The 21,605-nt window shown below is 37.3% G+C and overlaps 1 protein-coding gene across 5 annotated transcripts in view; it reads right to left on the reverse strand.

Moving 5' to 3' along the window:
* The window catches only part of smarcd3 (SWI/SNF related, matrix associated, actin dependent regulator of chromatin, subfamily d, member 3), a 65,609-nt gene extending 44,176 nt beyond the window's left edge, over positions 1-21,433 (reverse strand). For 2 of the 5 annotated variants that reach the window (XM_015375699.1, XM_015375698.1), the window contains exon 1: positions 2,181-2,513. In XM_015375699.1, the coding sequence (XP_015231185.1) occupies positions 2,181-2,258 (78 nt within the window). In that variant the 5' untranslated portion in view covers positions 2,259-2,513. Of the gene's footprint in view, positions 1-2,180; positions 2,514-21,217 lie in introns of those variants that run through there. The other 3 variants (XM_015375702.1, XM_015375701.1, XM_015375700.1) reach the window with 2 other exon arrangements.
* Positions 21,434-21,605: the final 172 nt, after the last annotated feature.

Here is a 21,605-nt window from a genome sequence, read left to right on the forward strand (position 1 = left end):
ACACAATAAAATGAATGCATATTTTAGTGTCTTTACAGGTTTTGGCCATTTTTTCTCTGAAATTATTGCTCATTAAACCAATTATAAGGGGAATATGGGACAGAAAACCAAAATCAATAAATTTGCAGGGACCAAATCAAAGACATTGTTAGCTAAAGCAAGTTAAATAAAGGCCAGAAATAAAAAAGGACCAAAAAAGGACCATCCCCGTTCACATATAAAGGCTAGCTTTAGCATTTAAAAAATTTTAAATGAACAATACAAAGGCCTAAGATAAGAACACTGCTCTGTTTTCCACTGAAGATACAAAAACAATTAATAATGGCCAAGCTTTAGCATTTAGCACAACAACTTTTTTTAATTGTTTACTTCTTAGTTATAGATTGCAAAAAAAAATGTTGTTCAATGCATATCTTTAATAGAATGTCAAATATTTTAACACAGCAGCGAAAATAAAAATATTTTTATTTTCAATAGCTCGTGCTTTCAAGCTTACTAGGTGCTGCAAGGATTTCAATACTTTCAAATGGGTAATGTACCCCTGTATAAAGGGGACTTATATTTGTTTATATCGCAGGAATGATAAATTTTCTCACATGGTTATTTAGCCTGCATTACAACAAATAAAAAGTCAAATGTACTGTAAAACATGCAGCTGGCAGTATATGTTGGTTGACACCAGCGGATGGATTTTGTTTTTACTCCAATAAAACATGCAGACCTCAAGTTGTCCCATAATGACATAAAAAAAATAGGAAAAGAATGTTATCTGTCTGGTAACTGATAAAATTGAAATATGGACAAAGATTCTTGTTTTTTTAATAAACTAAAACACTGGAATCAGTTAATTATGTTGAGATATGAATCTAAGACCCTTTAAATTCTCATTATTAGACCAATATTATTCCTCTAAAATAATCCATACTTGAAAAAGCACTTCTGCAAATGAGAGAAGGCAAATTCCTGCACAAATGCTTGATGGTTGCTGTTTCTGCCAAGATAAGCGATGCCAGTTAATTGTGTCTGGGGGAGGATCATTATTTAGACTTTTTTTTTTTATATCAGCTGATTATATATTTATTCATTTTTTTCTTCACTGATATCCACATTTATTTGATAATCTGAAGATCATCAGGAATGAAAATTATTTTCATCATCATTTAATTTACAAAAAGCAAAAACGTTTAAGTTAAATGATTCAAATCATTTTCCCACATCTTTCAACTTGATTAATAAGTATAAAAAATTACAGTTTACTGTGTAATGATCTATTTTTTGTAGAAACTTTTATTCTTTTATTCAAAGACAAACTGCTGTATTTGTTTAGTAGTGACCTTTTTACCACTATTATCCAATTAATGCAATAAGTAATTAGCCAATTAGGCAATAAAGCACAGAACGCTCCGATTGTATCATGTAATCCACAGAAATCACATCTGTTGTTTAAATTAACTAAGGGACAGGAGATTAGAGGTCACCTGCACATAAAGCACAGAAAGGCTGATTTACTGTTATGTTTTTGGAGGTAAATATTGAGAAGTTATAACAGATCCCAAAACAAACAGCCTCTCCAGTCCATGTGCTGCTGGGAGGTTTATGGTAACAGTTGTTTAACCTCTAACCACATGAGCAACACTGGACTTGACATTTCATGCTAGTTTTACATGAATAGGCTTATTGTTCTGCCTGGTTTCTCAGCTGTGGCTCCATCTCCAACACATCTGTCCACTGGTGACCTTACAGGTTCAAATCCTTCCATGGACCAGCAGCAGCAGCAGCAGCCATGCCTGATGGAAGGATCCCACCCTCCCTCTCCATCTCTCTCGGGGTCTCTGAATCCCAGTAAAGCTGTGTGTTTCTCTGCTAGCCAAAGGGCAGAGAAGCTGGCTGTTTTCTTTCTTTATTTCTATCATTTTTCACGTGCACGTGTGGCAGCTCCACATCCTCCATTCACGCTGCTCCACTTCTCTCCATCCATCTATCTCCTGACAGCTCCGAATGGGGCTGGAAATAACCTTCACATGGCCAGCTTTAACCCAGCTATCTCTCACGCGCTCACACCGCTGCTGCCGATTCATCCGCGCGCGCAAACACGCGGATGCACGCGCGGCGCGCGCGCGCAGACGCATGCCAAAGCCCAGCTCTCCCCTTCACAGGAATGACAAGACAGCGCCACTCACCACTCCATGGACCAGGAACTCAAACAGTTTGCTCTTGGTGGCTTTCCTGGCTCCCCCCGCCGTCTCCTCCGCAGCCATTTGCTCAGTCCCCTCCGCTTCGTCTCCCCTCTCCTTCTTTTGTCTTTCCCTCTCCCTTCTCCCAGCCTCCTGTTCCCCTCCCCTGCTCCACTTTCCTTCTCTTTGTGCTCTCCTTTTCAGCACTGCCTGTCCCTGACTCTCTCCCTCTCCCTCTGCTCCCTCCCTCTCCTCTATCTTCTGAATGTCTCTCGCTGTCTAGCTCACTTCTGTAGTCGGAGCTGCCTCTCAGGAGCCCGGCGCGTCGCTTGGAGGTGGAGTATGGTGAATGAGGAGGTGGCGATGTAAGGGGGGGTACAGAAGCCGTGCAGGGGTCTGGAAAGGGGGTTTCAGCCAGCCCACCCATGCCTCTCCCCCCCCTTCAGCGCAGTTGTTGCATTCCATCGGTAGATAAGGGCATGTGTTTGCCCCCCACCCCCGGATGATTATGGTCAGAGCTCCAAGTCCAGGCTCATTCTCAAAAAAGGACATTAGGGCTCTTAAAGGGGCCACGCTGCATATCATTAACGCACAGAACCCGCATTATGGGATGGGGTTCTGACGCGGAGTGATCTGTCAAGCACCTAATGGGCTCCAGGGCCACTTCAAAGGAGGAAAGAAAAGGGGCCCACCTTCATTTCCTGTGTTTTCTATTCAGGGTGCATTGGCAGGTTACAAGCATTTCCTCCTCTTGCCTCATTAGTGTTTACCTTTCACCCAGTCAGATGGCTCATGGGCTGCATTAAGGCTATAAACTGCAACCAGAAAACAAACAAACAGGCTGACCCCCAAAGGAAAGGTGACTCTGAGGGGCCTGACATTTGTGATTACACTCAGCTCTGTTGTGATTTCTTTAAGAACAGAAAAAAGCACACTCAGTGCCCCTCCTTCAAGGACAGAAAGGCTAAAAGAAAAGCTGAATAGCGGGTGAAATGACACATAAGTCATTTCTCTGACTAAAACCACTTCACGCCGAAGATTAGGACCCTCTCAAGCCTGTCCCAGCCCTTCGCCGCCTCAGATCAGAGAGCTGAAATATTCATGAGGTTATTTGAATGACAAAGGGGGGCCATATGATGGTACTGTGTCACTGGTTTCATTTCCTTTCCCATTGGCTCAAGTATGGCAACAGCAAGTCTAATTTGTAATCAATTTTAAATGTAATTTTCTTATTTTAAAGCTTTCATGCGACATATCTTTGATCTGATGCTCATTTGGACCTGAATAATGGTTTTATTGTGGAATCCCAAACTGATGGATGCCATTGACCTTTTTTCATTTCCTCTTAAATTACTTCAGCTTGGGGCAATTAAGATTTCTTTGCCTACTTCATGTTGTCAGACAGGTACTACCAGGTATTTGGACCTCGCCATTCCTAACCTGACTTCTTAAGGGGATAAAGCTGGGTACCAACCATGCCTTCTTTATACGATGCTTTGCTTTTGCTTTAAAAAAAAAAAAACACAATTTAAAAGGCATTTTACGATAATCTTCTCTATGTATGCCTTAGAGAAACTTAAATTTACCCATCGCCGGTTTATTATTGTACCCCCATTTCATACTAAAAACAAAGCATTTAGAAAAAAAGGACACTTGGTTATATCTTAGTAGTTAAAATATATTTTATCTAAAAAAAACTATGTATTACAGGATTATTTTTCTCATTCCCATTGAGGCCGACTCACATCTAATGAAATCAAAGTTACTTTAACCCACATTTGTCAGGTGATTAGAATTTACTGCGGTTATAAGTGGAAATAATTTCATTAAGAGTGATTATGACAAAAAAAAATAATATAATCATCGTGAAATCATTTAAGGTCGGTACAAATTGTCCCAGCCTGAATAAAACTGGTAAAAAATGAGAAAAACTACAAAAACAACTAAAAAATGTTGCAGAGAAATTTAAATATGTGATCATTTCTAAAATGTTACTATTTATTTTGGTTCTGATCACCATTTGGACATGTTATATAAATACATGCAACAAATTATTACCACAAATCATAAAAAAGCAAATATATATATTATTTACAGCAAATTTTTATATTAATAATAATATAAGGCTGTGAAAAAGATTTCCCCTATTACATATTTCTTTTTTTTTATTTTATTGTATTTTATCTTATGTGTAAAGAGATATGCAGTGTTCAAATAATAATTTATCAAACAGAAAAAAAGCTATCCTAACCAACCATTAGTGAAAAAGGTACTGCCCCTAAACATGGGTGGTTCTAGATAGGGGCCAACAAGGGCCAGTGCCCCTGTACTGAAGACATAATACAGATAAAAAAAAACATTCTAATGATGATATTTGTTGGAGCAGACAGAGTAACTGATTAATTTAGATTTTTTTTCTTTACAATTTTGTGTTAATTATGATTTAAAAATGAAGGTGATAGTTTCAGTTATTTTTAGATACAATCATTTTATTTCCTAAATGTTATTCTGAAATTGAAGTTGAAAAAAAAAACACAACTCTAATTTGTAACAGCTTAATTTATCAGTTTTTACTTAAAGAGACACTACGTAGGTTTTCAATGGAACATTTCTTTTCAGAAGCCTTTTTATTTGACCCTTTACAACTAAAACATAATTTGATGAGCAGACTGACGCCTCAGTCCTTCCGCGCCGATACGTCTATAAGCCTGTAACCTACTTTCCCTGAACGTTGTTTCCCTGGCAAACAATCGAAGCGTTATATTTAAGATGGATTCTGTGGATTGAGCTGGATGCCTGATGGCAACTCTGGGTAAGGTGGAAAAAAAAAATGTCGGAGCTCCAAGAATGAGCGAAAAGTGCTGCAGTTCTGTGTTTTGGCCACAGGGGGCAGGGTCATTAGAAAAACCAGTTCAAGTTTAAGTTTACATTTTGATTTGATTAAAACTGTTAATTGCCATTCCAAATAAAAATGTTCCTGAATAATTCATGATGTTATGCTAATATTCCAAAGAGTAGCTTTATCTGATCTTTTAGTATATATTTTTATTTAGAAACTATATTTTTCTGTTTCTTTTTTTCCATGGTAATGGTTTTTGTTCATTTTAGGTCAATAAAATTAACATTTCTAAACAAAAAAATTCTAATTTTCAATTTTAACAGCATCGAATTCTATTTATCTTTTCATATTTTAAATGATAAAGTATTGCCATGTATTTTGTTTCACAATTTTCTGTTCCCCCATGAAAACCCGCTCGCCCCAAACTTGGCCTCATGGTAAATATGGTCTAGATCCACCTAAAATTTCTGCTTACTTTTCATTGAGGATTTGTTTTCATTCAGCTACATTGATTTGTTTTTAAAAATCACCTTGTTTAAAGCTGCAGAACCACATTCAAGTCTGTACTCTGACTGGCTCACTACAAAAACGTCATTTTGGAGCCATTAAAATGGGACTTGCTGTTGTGCTTTGGATTATTATTGCAAATAGCAACATTTTGTCTTGCAAGGGACATTGTCGAGTTGCCCAGTTCCTAAAGCAGTGACGAAGCCCCAGACCATCACCACCATGCACTATATTAGCTCTAACAGGACACACATGTCAAAAGCCAAAACCACCTACATGCTTTCCTAAAAGTTAAAGTGATTTTTGACAATGGTTGTTTTGTGGAGTCAGCAGGTAAACTGGACATAACACCCCCATCTAGGCCATCTTTGCCCAGTCTCTCCTTGCTATTGAAACAAAAAGTCCAACTTTGTAAATTTAAGGTCTGCTGTTGACTGGCTATTCTTAGATCTTCTGTGACTCCTGAATGAGTCTTTGGGGCATTATTTGAGTAATCCCCTGAGACAAGTTTATGTTTTTATGAATAATGGTTTTATTGTGGAATCCAGAGTCCCAAACTGATGGATGCCATTGACCTTTTTTCATTTCTTCTTAAATTACTTCAGCTTGGGGCAATGAAGATTTCTTAGCCTACTTCATGTTGTCAGACAGGTACTACCCGGTATTCCAATAGTACTACTATTAAAGGGATCAGGCCTTGGAGTAGGTAGTAAATTTGGTAGACCAAAAAGACAGGTACTCACAGGCACCATCAGCAGAAAACCTCCCATGGGTGTCTATCCTATTTTATACTGCAAAGAGAGAGAATTACAAAGGTAGAGGTTTTAGCACCTGAATTATTAAAAAAATACCACTAAATTCTGATCATCGAGATACAAAAGGGAGAAAAAAAAGCCTGATTGTTTTTAGGTTTAATGAAAAACATTATGAGATAAACTCTATTGACAGTACCAGTAAAATGCAGGTTAGTAGATGTTGTTTAATTAAAAAAGAGGCCCAATTTATTGAAATATTATGACTTTTACTCTATTTTCTTTTAACCATCCAGATATCGGAATCAACCTAATGATTTTCCAATGTTGGTGCTTCTTTGCAGCTTTTATTTGCTTGGTGGCGACACCTGCTATCCACATGAGAGTACTGCAGCCTACATGAAATAATTATAAGAGACACTTGATAACCTTCACTGATTTCATTTTTCTTCTCCAAGCTACTGGCAATACCTTTAAAATCTTTACTACTCAATGTCAGACTAGTTGCTCACTGCAAAGAGCATGAGAGCAGCTTTTCATGCAGTCAGACAACCACATAAGGTGTGTGTTATAGATTTTTACAAGGTCAAAAGGCTCTACCTGCAAAGATTGGGCAAGTGTCCTCTTTTACTACAGCAGTGACACATGGGCGTTGACGGATAACAAAGAGATCAAGCACAACTGCTATGCAGTCGACGCTGAGCAGAGATACCCCCCTACTGGACCCCCGCCGTCCCCCCTTACTAAAGCCAGTTAGTCTCACCAAATGGTAATGTCCCAGTGTGCAGCAGAGAGGGAAGCAGAGGGGGGCTTGCAAGGGGTAAAGGAGATGCTGGCTGATATTAATGAACAACAGGGGGAGCAACACAAGCAGGCAGGGAATTCCAGTCAGGGAGAAAGAGTCTAGAGGATGTGAGGTTCAAGAAAATGCTACAAATTACTTGATTCATTTAAAAAAAAAAAAATGTATCATACAAACAGTTTTTTTTTTGTTTTTTTTTTTTACTGTTATTATTCCTTAAAAATCCTAAGTCTAAAATGATTTTAAAACAGCTTTCCAAAAGACAATTTGAATTATTTCCTTCCTTTTCCTGCCACTAGATGGAGCCAAAGAGTTCAACACAGGCTTTCCAATCTGTTTGAAAAACTACCCTAAACTACAACTTCCTTCCAATGTCATAGCATCAATGCATGTTGATCTAATTTTAAGAATTCTTTATTTTTTCATTTACCATGTGACAAAGAGTCAAACATGTTAAAACTAACAGTTATATCCTCTGTTTGGACATAAAAAAGTCATACATTTTAAAGTTGACAAAAGCAGTGAACTGATGTCAAAAAAAATAATAAAATATTTTGAATGAATAAAGAAACAATAATAAATAATAATAGGGAAAGTTCATTGAAATTAAAAGCATACTTTTGATTTGGGTGGAAAATGAATTTTAAGGCATAGATCTCCTGAGTTGAATGTGGTCTAAAGCAGCATTCAATCTAAATATTTTTAATAACATAAATAAAGGGCTGCATAACAAAGGTTTCAGGACATATTAACAGGGAAATTTGCATTAATTTTTTTTAGTAAAAGTATGAATTCAAATTTGTGAAATAAGCCAAAATAGTACGCATTTTAAAATTATTTTCATTTTTTTATGTTTTGTCTTTTATGTGAAAGTTAAAGTTAATTAACTTTAATATTAAAGAGAAATATTTTCTTCCTTTAACCATTTACATGGTTTAAAATTTGCCATGCAACTCATAACTGCAGGCAAATTCCCCTGGCAGCTGGCAGGACTTTTAGTTTCCCCCTGGCTTACTTGTATCAAGCATTATAGTTGGCTAAAAATGGTCGTTATTAACTAATGGATACCAGCCAAATGAATGCCACTGAAGAAAACAGAAAAACAAAGCAATACAAATGAAAAAAAAAAAAAAAAAACCCACTTTCAGTTGTCTTACGCTTCTACAAGAAGCTCCCAAGTTATTTATCTAATTTCCTTTGGCAGCTAGCTGGGATGAATTGCTAAAACTAACCTACACATAGTTAGCTAGCATTAGCTCAAGTAATTTTTAAGGAGAGATAACTTGCAACATTAATCAGACACCACAAAAGGGGGTTAATGAAAACAATTCAATTCAGTTCAGTTTATTTCTATAGCGCCAATTCACAACACGTCATCTCAAGGTACTTTACAGTTCACCAGATCATACAGTCAAACTGGTTCAACGTTTTCTAAGGAAAACTAGTTGATTGCATCGACTCATTTACTCAAAGGCAATCCCTCGCACTAAGCATGCTTGTAGTGACAGTGGAGAGGAAAAACTCCCTTTTAACAGGAGGAAACCTCCAGCACAGGGGTGTCAAAGTGGTTCCAGAAAGGACTGTGTGGCTGCAGGTCTTCTTTCCAACCAAGCAATAGCACACCAGACTTCAGTCATCTCATCAAGTCATCATGTTCAGATTGGACTCACGTGATGAGATGACTGGAGTCTGGTGTGCTATTGCTTGGTTGGAAAGAAGACCTGCAGCCACACGGCCCTTTCTGGAACCACTTTGACACCCGTGCTCCAGCAGAACCAGGCTCAGTGTGAGCGGCCATCTGCCGCAGCAAACTGGCCTCTGATGTTTTTTAATCTAACCATGGTTACTCTGGAGGAGCTGCAGAGGTCAAAATCTCCACCATTCTGCCACCATGTTTCCACTTGTTTAAGCTTTCCTTCAGCATGGACAGCAAGGGTGGTCTGAGTTGATGCAATGATGGACAGAGCTAGACAGCAAACGAATCGAGACTGGAGTTAAAGTTAATCTTTAGCAAGACAACGTGATCCTAAACATGCAGCCAAAGCACATATGGAAGGATTTTCGTCAAAGCATAATGGCCTAGTCAAAGTCCAGACTTAAATCCAGTTCAAAAAATGTTGCAAGATTTGTAAAGTGATGTCCACTCTCCATTCAGTCTGACTGACTGCGCTGTAGAAGTGAGGGGGGGAAATAAAATAAATTTGTTGATATATGGAGGAATAATTGTAAAAACACATTAAAAGCCACATCCCAGTTCCACCTCTTGGCTATTTTGCACACATTTTAGTTGGTCTTTTGCAAAAAGTATTAGACGGGTCCACTAAAAACTAACCAGTATTCAGCAACATCCATTAAAAAAACAGCTTTTTCAAACATTTATACACAGACAGAATTCATTTGAATGACCCATAAATGCACACACAAGGAATTGACATATTCAATCAAAGATCAGGAAATCTTTCCTATATATCAACATTTCTCTGAATCATAGGATTTCTGAGTAAAAACTGGCAAAGATGAACCTCTGACTGCTTTGATATGCTTGAAAGAAAAGGAAAAGAGGAACTCAGCAGCGAGTTTGGTTAGCCGTCTAATCCACAGTGATCTATCGGTTACAGAGAGGAGGGAAAGCAGAGAGAGAGAGGAGTCAAATTTTATACGAGTGCTGAGGGATAGCTTGCCGTTCCCAGTGGCAACGTTTACATACCAGAGACTGTGAACCTGCCCCTGTCAACATTATTGTCACAGACGGATGGGGTGCGCTAGGGGGAATATGCACTGTACAGCGGGCATGGAGAAAATCTAATTCGCTCCCACCGCTGGGCCCCTCGCTTCTCTTTCTTCAGTTTAATAGCTGCAGACAAAACTCAGCTCAAGCTGCTTAAAGGCCAGAGTTCTAGGCAAGCAGTTCAATGGCAAACAGCCGCCTTCAAAGGGACTCCACAAAAGCACGACCCGCACCTTCGCCAGGGGGGAGGCGGGGATTAAAGCAGGGGAGAAGTACATTTTGGGGCTGATTTCTCGCAGCTAAGCATGTGCGGTGAAGAGGAACCTGCAGAGAAGGAGAGAAAAGTCTCCCATGACAACAGCAAATAAAAGGGGCATCTGGTGATATTTTCAGATCGAAGTAATTTGGATAAAAATCCCTTTTGGATGAAAAGCAGCCTTGCTCCTCCTGGACGGTCAGACTGCCAAGGTTCTTTTAAGCCACAAATACTGAATGTATTTTTTTGTTTAGTGGTGGGCTGAGCTTAGATTTTCATGGTAGCTTTGACACAAAGCATCTTTCTTTGGCTCCTATACAGAGGAACCACAGCAGATGGAAATACGGGGTAACAGAAAAACAGAAAAGACCCCCCCCCCCCAACATACAAGAGCGGCAAGCAGCACACTGAGCCTGGAGCATTACCTGCCTCCAGGCATTTCCTGTTTGCTGTAGCCATGGCAGCGGGATTAATCCGCTCAGCATTCAGAGCCAGCAGCCAATCGTGTGAGAGAAATGCAGACTTCAGTGATTTGAGAAGTGGAGCAGCAGCTGGCCGACTGAGACTGGGGTGATTTCAGAGAAAAAACTGTGAAACAAGAAATTAAACCGGAGAGAGAAGAACTCAGCTAACACACTGCAGCTCTATACAGGATGCTCCCAATGATTCCTCTACATGAGCTTTCCTTTTATAAACTCCCTCTCTGTCCTTCATTCCTTCCTACTCTTCATCAGAACCTGACCTTTGTGTCTGCTGTGGACGGGAGGCAGCAGATGACAGGGCTGGCACCAGCGGGGCCATAATGAGTTGGGATGAGAACCAAGAGAGGAAAAGGACAGAACCTGGCAGAGCCAGTTTTCCATCAGAATTTGATGTCTACGTGTGGACCTGCAGCAGCCTTCTGTCAAACAGGAGGAGTTCGCTCAAACTGAGCAGGAAAAGCAATGCCTTCAATCATGGTTCATCTGCTGAACACATCAAAGCACAAATATAACTATAAAACACTAATTCATGTTTATAATTATTATACCCTATTGCATTAAATGTGGGGAAATCATAATTCTTTTCTCAAGTATCATCACTTGAATGACCAAACCTAATTCCCAATCCCAGATTCGTCTTTACTAGGATGTTTCCCTAGGTGCATTCATAGTGTTAGTTTTTAAAAGCAGCATATTTTAATCAGAACATCTTAATAAGCTTTCATGCAAATTTTTTTTACACATTTAAAGTGACGGTTCAGACATAAAGGAGACATTTCTATGTAACCAAACAAATAAGAAACAGATTTTTTTTCTATATAAAGCTTCTGTAGGATAATCAGTCTCTATAACTTTCCCTCACACATCACTGTCACAGTCATTCTAAGGAAGCCCTGATGGCAAAGAAAGGATTTAATTAATATTTTTTAATTTTTACAAATAAAACTATTTATTTTGTTAATCATGTTTTTCATCAAATGTGGTAAAAAGCCTCTATTTTCAGTACAGAATTATCAAGTTCTGGTCTAATCTTTTTAAGATTTTAAGACGAACGAATGTCCCTCAGACAGCTGACAAAAAAACCAAAAAAAAACCAGAAAGAGGTCTTTATTTATTACATTTAAGTGTAAAAGCAGAAACCAAATTGAACCAAATTGGCACAAGTCACGGAGTCTGGGGGGACTACAGTAGCCATTTAGATGCCTAAAGAGAAAACATTCTGTGTTGCCCCCCATCACCCTGCAAAAACAAAACTACTAAACCTGTGCATATAGTATAGCTATGTACTATATATTGCATATTGCATATAGTATATTGTATGTTTTGTATTGTATATAGCTATAGATTCTGTATTCTGTATATACTGTATAGTCTGCACATCAACACCAAGTCAAATTCCTTCTAAGTGCAAATGAACTGATTCTGATTCTTAAGAATATTCTACAAAAAAAATCTATATAGGTACTTCCACTCAAAAAGTCGCCAGAAAGATCTCTAAGCATCTGATAAGCATGTTTTACATTTATGCAGGACTGTCAATAAAGACAAGAGACTTTAAGTGGGATTAAAATGAGGATTCAAATAAAATTCAGTGAAGGAAATCCAATAATTTAGAATATAAAAAAAGAACTATGCGTCATACTATAAAAAGCTGCTTGAATAAGACTTTTATTATGTATATTAATTAGATATAAGACCCTAAAAGCATCAAAAGGGTCAGACTTCACAGACCATATATGTGTGAGGAGAGGTGGAAAGGATCTGGTAAAACTCTGCTTGTCTACTGGACGTTTACAGAAAACTACAGCTCTAAAAAGTATGGAAGCATGCACTTTAATCGCTCTTAAATAAATTAATGAAGCTTTAAGTAATTGCATTATTGCACATTTATGGGTTAACTTTGAAAGCTCTACTTGGAAGTGTTTTTGTTATGGGCAACTATGACAAACTTCTTTACTCAAGCCAACCTATGACATTAAAATGGAAAAACTGCCATTGGCTGTATGTGTATGGACAGAAATGGAAAGAAAAATAAAACAAAGAAAGTTGTTAGTAGTTAGGACTTTATAATAGCTGTCAGCATTGAGTTGAAGATGGATATTAAGGTGTATGTTTTGCCAAACAGAAACATGCATTTGTTCTCCTGTCATCAAAAGAATAAATAGACATTAATATTGAAGGAATGTTGTGTTTAATTTTGCAAAAGTAAAACGCTGGATTTCTAGCACATGCCACTGGATTTGCTGACTTTTATAAAGTGACTAATTAAAGCTTGGTAGTAGGGGTGCAACTTATTATTATTTTGCAGCTTGATTAATCTTTTGATTATTTTTTCAATTAATCAGTTAATAATCAGACAACCAAAGGTTCCTTAAATAAAACCTTTTACGAAATCAAATCAGGTGAAACTAAAACTTTTCCACTTGAGGAATTCTGGATATATCATATTGACATATGAAAATATGTTTTTTTATCTTAAATGCAAAATGTTTATATATATTTTTTTAAAAGTTTGATATATTTACTGATCTAAGTGGGTTGCTCTGTCAGCTAAAGGGATGTTTTAGAGTCTCTATACTCCAGTAAAAAAATTCATTGATTACTAAATAATTTAATGTTTATTTCAATAATCACTTAACAATGATTAATCTGATTAATTGTTTCAGCCCTACTTGGTATTACAAAATTTTTATTAAATGTTAAAAATCACCATCTGACATAAAAAATATACATTGGGTTAAATGTGATGTGAACTCACCATCCATCATCTATACTGTCCTGCCCCTGAACGGTTGCCGTTTCTTCAGGCTAAAAGCAGCGCTAACATTTACACAATAAGATGGATTAACATAAGCTGTTTTCAGATGCTAAACAGAGTGAAGCGTCTGAAAAACCAGTTTCAGCTAAACTGTTTAATTTTGCTGAGCTGAAAACATTACTTCTGACAGTGTGCCCGTCTGCAGCTTAGGAAAAGACTTTAGGTGTTTATTTAAAGAAAAATCAATGATCAGCACTGGCTCAAATGCAATGGAAAATAAACCCACACAGCAGTTGTACTGGAAATATTGTGGCGGATTTTTCCATAACAAATAGTCTCTTTTTTACCATAATACATTATATTTGGAGGTCAAATGGCAGTCTGCACATCACCCCAAAAACACCATACCAACCGTGAAGTTTGGCGAGAGGAGCATCATGGCGTGGGGCTGCTTCTCAGCATATGGTTCTAGCAAATTTAATATAATTGAAGGAAGGATGGATGGAAAAATGTACGTAGAAATTCTTGATAAAAATCTGCTGCCATCTACCATTTCAGCAAAATAATGAATCCAAAACACACAGCCAAGGAAACTCTCAATTAGTTTCTGACAAAGAAAATCAAGCTGCTAGAATGGCTCATCCCATTCACCTGACCTGAATCCATTAGAAAATCTATGGAAAGAACTAAAGGTCAGACTTCATAGAAGAGACCCACAAACCTTCAATTCAATTCAGTTTATTTATATACGCAAATTCACAACACACGTCATCTCAAGGCGCTTTACAGTTAACCAGATCATACAGTCAAATTGATTCAAAGTTTTCTACCTAAGGAAAACCAGTTGATTGTATCGACTCATTGACTCAAATGCAATCCCTCACACTAAACATGCTTGTAGCGACAGTCGAGAGGAAAAACTCCCTTTTAATATAAATGAATGTTAAAAGGGATTAATATCCTTCAAGATTTGAAGTAAAGCCCTGCACTCCCGCAGGAGCCCCGCGGGACTCACAGGACCCAACGCAAAGCAGTGCGGCGCGGGACAAGTACTGAAAGCTCATTGCGGATGCGGGCTGGAGGAAGCGCGCACAGTGCGGTAGCGGTGATAAGCGGCAGTCCTGCGAACAAAAAACGTGTTTTAAAACCTAAAATTAAATGTAAAATAAAGTAATAAATTATCAGTTTATTTCTATTATATATATATATATATATATATACATCACAATGTGCTGGATATTGCAGCTCATGCCACCTAACGCGTATCATTCACTATACGGTGAAGAATCGCCCAGTAATGTGCTCAGCTAAGCACAGCCTGTTTAATTCCTCAAACTAATGACACGAATTGCCTTGAGCAGTGGGCGAACATCGGAATCATGCGGGAATTGCAGCTATTACAGGTGCAGGCAGGAGCGGGACTGAACACTGCGGGAGCTGGCATGCGCGGGATTGGAAAAGCTGTCCCGCGCAGGCCTCTAATTGGAAGACTGTGTGGAAGAATGGGCCAAAATCACACCTGAGCAATGCACATGACTAATTTCTAAATGCAGTCTTGAAGCTGTCATTGCCAATAAAGGCCTTGTTTTTTTTTTTTTTTTTTACAAATTATCAAATGCATTTCAGTAAGTGTATTCAATACTTTTTCTCTGTGCAATTTCACTGTGTTAAAAATGTATTTGAAAATGTTGGGACATGTATTGTTTTAGTTGGATTGTTACCCACATCTGGTGAAAATGCCATGTCAATAGCAACTCTAGAAATGTATGTACTTAGAAAAATGTCAGTAGAAAAATGTAAAAAAAAGTCAGAAAGTCTGACATTTTTACAATGGATTAATTTACATTTTCACCATATTTCTCTTAGCAAAAGCAGTTGACAAGATTTACTTGCAAGCAAAGGAGCCACATTAACAAACATCAGTGCCCGTTTAAAGTGTGCAGCATTGAACTGTTTCTCTTTAAAATAGGTCAGCCAGCTGCTCTGTGAACTGTGAGGCCATTACAGGCCAGACATTTCGTTTCAGAGTCGAGTGGGCAATCTCATTATCTGGTTTATAAATGGAAGCAAGATTTGAAAAGATTAAAAAAAAAGGGTTTATATATAAAGCAGGAAAAAGAAGAGAGCTAAGGCACAGCTTTGAGTGAGATAACAGTGAATAAAGAAAACAGCAATAATCTGCTCTTGAAACTGCTCTGTTCCAAATTAGGTCACAGAATCCTAGATTTAGAATTACAAAACTATATATTCTTATGGGGATATAAAACATAGGTTTACAAAAAAATACTACGAAATTATTATTATTTGTAAAATGATAATAAAGATAATCCTCCAAATAATAGTTCTAGATTTCTTGCTAATGTGATAAAGAAACAACAATAAAAAGAAGCAGCACTCAGAATTAGTTTTTATCTTGCACTATAAATCATGTTCCAACACATTGTTATCCCTGGAACCTTTAAAACATTTTGTCAATCACAACCATAATCTTTAATATATTACACTGGACTTCAATGTGAGCTTCAGCTGCTTGTTTTGGGTGGTTGTCCTGACATTACATCAATCTCTCAGCATCCATCCAGCTTTCTATCGACTCTGACCAGCTCCATTGTCCCTACTGAAGACAAGCATCCCCACAATGTGATGCTGCCACTACCATGTTTGGCAGTGGTATGTGGGATGAGTTCCAGGTTCTGTGCAGGGTTAGTGTCCTGCTGCACCTAGCATTTTACATTTAGACACAAAATGCAAAATAGTCAAACTTTGAGCTCATAGTATGTGCAAACTGCAAACTGGACTACTAGTGGCTTTCTTTGAACAATGGCGCTCTTCCTGCCATTTCTCTAAACTGACCAGTTGTGCTGTTAATAGCTGGACAAAAGGAGGTAAAATACAAATGCCTACCACACTTCTTACATTGTGTCGGTCTCGCTTGTGAAATGCAGATAAGATACGTTGAAGTTTGGTATTAACAAAGCATGAACAAGGACCCAAATGGTTTATTTTCATTATCAAATCAGAGTTTATTATTTTTAGATGTTTAACGGTGAGCTTTGTTTTAGCGATTAGCAGCCGTTAGGCAAAAACATTCCTCCCTGACAGAAAAGGAAGCACTCCATTGTATATTTATCAGTGAAAATATCACAAAGAACTGAGCCGCTAAATGTTTAACTTACCGACCAATATATATAATCCAAATCCTCCATCAATATTAGTCTGGAAAGCAGTGAAAACACTGAAACAAATGACTCAGGCGGCGAAAACTGGATTAAAAACAGTAGGTGACCCTGACTGGCAATGGGTAAATTTCAAACATGACTGAACAAAGTACTTTGTTTTTATTGTGGATCGCCATTGGCTACGGAGAGATGCTGCTGCTATTTTTCCTGGGGTCCTTACAAAGAATAATTAAAGAAAGAAAAAGAAATAATAAATGGTTACACAAAACATGCATATATGATAAAGATATATCTATACACATACATACATACATACATACATACAAACATACATACATACATACATACATACATACATACATACATACATACATACATACATACATACATACAACACATATAAATAAAGAGATGCCTAAAATAAAGGAAAGTGAAAATACACCATAGTAAAGTAGTCAGTGTTATTTTACCCAAATCAAAAATTATAGTTGGCTCTATAATTTATATACTGTATACACACACACACACACAAACACCCACACCTACGCACACACACACACACACACAAACACCCACACCTACGCACACACACACACACAAACACCCACACCTACGCACACACACACACATATATATACAGTATATGTAAATGGAAACCAACAATTGGTCTCTATGAATAATGATTCTCTTCTTGGGGTGGGGGTTAGATTTAGGTTTAAGGTTTGAATTTATTTTAGGTTTAGGGTAAGGGTCATGGTTAGGCCATAGAGATGAAAGGAAGTCAATGGAAAGTCCCCACAAGGATATTGTGACCCAACATGTGTGTGTGTGGTTTTCCCTAAAAAAGACAGGTCAGGCGTTCAGCAAACTGTAAAAGGAGCTGATCCTCTGATCCTTTATCAGACCTCAGAGGCTGTGATGGCACATTGCATACTAATGAGAATGGACCTTTCTTATACTAAGGGCGATATCTGTGCCAGCAGTTAGGTTAGGGAAGACTGCAGCTTGAAACAAAGCTATTTTAGTCCCTTTCTTTTTTTATTTCCATTCAAGCGGCTCGAACAAAGCCCAAACACTTCTTCAATGCCGCAAAACCTTAAGACGGAAAAGCGTTTTCCAGGTTCTGACTCAGCATAATAGACTTCTTTTTTTAAAGGAGAAGAGAAAAATAATTTCATCAGCAGTGGTTTAAATTCAAAATATATGTGGATTTAAAAAAAAAAATTCTAACATTACTGAGGTAATGAAACATTAAATATAGACTATTTAGTCACACTGGTGATAATATTGTTGGCATTACAGAATGTAAACTGAGTAAAAGTGAAGCAGCTAAATGTTTCACATTGATAGACTCAGATTCCTCAGTAAATTATGGAATCATTGAAAAGTTCTTTCATTTCAGTCATTTCAGTGAAAACATAAAAGAAAAAACTTCCCACTTAATCAAACACAAAGTGATATATTTTAAGATTTTTATTGCGTTATTTTTTATTGTTAAATCTTACAGGTAATTAAAAATGCAACCATATATATTTTGGTTTGTATTTTTTCTTATAGTACAGTATACTTGCTTTGGATAAACTGTCATCAATCATCTCCAAAATAGTGAAAAAGCTTTGCTTCACATTCCTCTAATTCCTGCAGTTACCCTTTATCTTAGTCAATCGTTGAAAAAATACTTTTTCCTTCCACTCAACTTTCCTTTTTGAAGCTTGGGTACAGCACTCTGTTCAGCCAGTGACTCATTTTGCTGCTAAACAACCTGTGGTGTAAACTGTGCTGTTCAGTACTTTTACCTAACCAGTCTTCTTCACTATTGGTTTGGACTTGACATAGAATTTCTTTATTAAACTATTTTTATTATTATTAGGCAATAGAACTGATTCTGGGTTTTTCATTACCTGTAAACCATATTCCCAAAAATTTATGAGATAAAGAATTCAGTGTAAAATAAATCTACATATTATATTAGTTTCCCTTATTAAATTCAATAACTGAAATGTATTTGCTTTCCAACAATGCTCCAATTTAATTAAATATGTAATGTAATTACAACAATGTTGTAATTACATTAGATTCATGTATGAGCAACAATAATAAACAGTCAACCAACAACACATAACATTATGATTTTAGATTCTTAAAAATAAACATCTGAAATTTCTAGAAAGTATCAAATTCAGCCAGCATTTTAGGCATCACGCTAAAGGAGATCAAGAAGATGATAAAATCAGTAAGTAAATCAGATGATAAAGTCGGTAAAGCAACAGTTTGGACTAACTAAAGTTTGAAGCCATATTTAAGCTAGCCATAGAACTACAATGAAAAGGAAAATAAAATTTTTATATAAAAGTTATTCCATCATGCTGCAATGAAACAAATTATGAACAGGTTATTGATAAACATTTACCATACAAATTGTGCTGTTTTCAACCCACAATTTAGCAAAAAAAAAAAAATTGCATCAAAGAGTACCATACAAAAAATATATGTGAAATATGAAATAACTGCTTGCAACTCCAAATGACAATAAAAGTTGTTTATGTCTAGTTTTCTAATCAAGAAGAGGATCAGGGCCACTGAAAATGTAAAAAAAAGTTAACTGATTTTTTAATTTTATTTCAGGATACTATGCCAGTATACTATAAATCTCAGAATTAAAGAATCAGAATTTAAAAAATGGAATTCTGAGAGAATTCTTAAAGTCAGAATCCTGAGATTTAAGTCAGAATTCTGACTTTTTTCTCATGTTACACTGAAATAAAGTTTAAAAAACAGTTAACTTTTTATTTTTTCAGTGACCCTAATCCTCTTCCGTAAATGTACAACCCATATTATTCAATATTAAAAAATAGAAAAACTGAAAGGGCTAAAGATAATAAGTTATGTAGTTAACGCCACTTTCTGCAATTTCATAATAATACAAACAATATTGATTAATATTGACTGATTGAACATTGGTCGCTAGAGTGTTATAGCCTCAAATATGCTACATAAGGCTAATGCTACATAAGGCTAACAAGCTACTGTAATTAGTTTAGCTCAACATTTGACGTCTTCAGGTCACTAAAACCATGTTAGTAGTTAGCACAGCGGATGTTTTAACAGAAAATAACTTGTTAATTCAATTAATTTTACCAAAACCAGGTGTAAAAGTAAATTAGCTTTGCTAGCTTTGGGTCAAAGGCAGGTGGAGTAACAATATGGTTTAAAAAATTGAGTTTGAAATGTATTAAAGCAATTTAGGTATAAGCACGGCTATTGGTGTCCATGCAATCTTTGGTTACAAAAATTTAACTCAATTGGGTCAACAAACAGCTTCATATTCATAATATTTCGAGTAGTATGAATAAAAGTGCATCATAAACTTGGTACTATCAATAAATACTTTTGAATCAGTACATTTCTTTGAACATTTAGCTAGATTTGATAGAAACGCTTTATATAGAGCATGTAATCTTTCAATTAATAGTAATGGGCGGTTAGACAGGGCCCCTGTAGAACTGGTTCTGGCCCCTGTTATGGCCCCTCTACTGAAGACATAATATGATGCTAAATAATTGGTCCCTTGTACAAATGTAATTTGGTTTAACTTTGCAGGTTTAGTTTAAAGAATAACTATTGAGATCTGACATATTATGGTCGCCAGAGTCACTTTCTGGCTCTTTTCGTATATTAATTAATGAGCAATTGGTCTTTTTTTTTGTTTTTTGCTATTTGCCCCCATAAAAAAAACAATCAATCAAAAAAGGAATGCTGGCCCCACTCAGGTCCCTGTGGTAAAATTAATCTAGAACCCCCACTGTAATTATGATATAAACAACATAAGAGTGGTGACTATTTCTAAAAACATTACAGCCTTCCTCAAAGTCTACTTTATTTTATTTTTTTTTAAAGAGCAGCAAAGATTCAGTTGGAGCTGATGAGAATGAGCCACCATAAAAAATGAAATTTTCCTTTGACTCAGCAGAAGTAGATCTAGTTTCAGCCCTACACCCCAAATTCCTCTCTCCTGCTGCTGCTGACTGCAGCACCTCCTGCCAGCACCTTAGCTGGAAAAATAAAAAACTTTCCTTTTTTTCTGCTAAATTCTTAAACATATATACATATGTAGATAAACATGCGTGCCCATCCAATGCTCGAGGCACTAAAAGAGCATTTCATCACTATTATCACTATAGTTGTTATGAGGGCTCCAAGTTAAAGATGAGAGGATGGTTTGTCCTGCTCTCTCCCAGGAGGTGCATCCTGTCTATTACTCCTCAAGTGTCTGTTTCCCACAGCAGTCAAGGTTAACAAGCCGCTGGTGTCTGCGACGGCTGCAAAGCAGTGAGAGGTGGAGAGAGGAAGGGGGGTGCAGGCTGCAACTATACAGGCTGGATATGATGATGCAGACAGGCAGCCACTGAAGCCTACAGTCCTCTCTAAATATGCATGCATATACATATCACACCTATATAGGAATAATCCGAAATTAGCAATTGATTAATTTTTTTATCCCCCCCATACACACACACACACACACACACACACACACACACGTAGAATAAATTGCAGCTAGACGAGGAAGAAAAAAAAAACTCCTCTGCGCACGAATCCTGATCCTAACATGCTGAACAAACCATATAAAAGGAGTAGATCCTTTTATGGTGGATGCGGATTTATGACAGACTCACAAGCAAAAAAAAAAATAAAAAAAAAATGTGCTAATGTGTCACAAGGTAGCGTGAGCATCCATACCTTTCTCTCCATCACTGTGCGCTTTTTTTAAGGAGCGATTCAGCAACAGCAGCTGTAGGATGTGTGCGCCTCTGCTCCCACCTCAACTTCCTGACGGCTTTCAGCGCAGCGGCGTCTCTCTGCGGCTCCCCGCTCAGCACTTCCCCATTACCGGGCAGCTAAGCCACTTATTAGCGCTGGCCTGTGGGATGGAGCTAGAGCCACGATTGGTGAAGCCTGGATAGGGAAGGGGGAGAGCAGGAGGCGCAGGCGCGGTCCCTGCTGGAGAGTCCATACAATCAGGGGCGGAGCTAGATGGGGGGCATGGCCACCCCTACCATTTTTCCCCCTCTAATACAGCTGGTGGCAGCAGTAATGCTTTCAAGTGGAATATTAAACATATAAAAAA

This window comes from Cyprinodon variegatus, unplaced genomic scaffold, assembly GCF_000732505.1.
Source record: "Cyprinodon variegatus isolate N-32 unplaced genomic scaffold, C_variegatus-1.0 Scaffold123, whole genome shotgun sequence".
NCBI classification, from domain to species: Eukaryota; Metazoa; Chordata; class Actinopteri; order Cyprinodontiformes; family Cyprinodontidae; genus Cyprinodon; species Cyprinodon variegatus.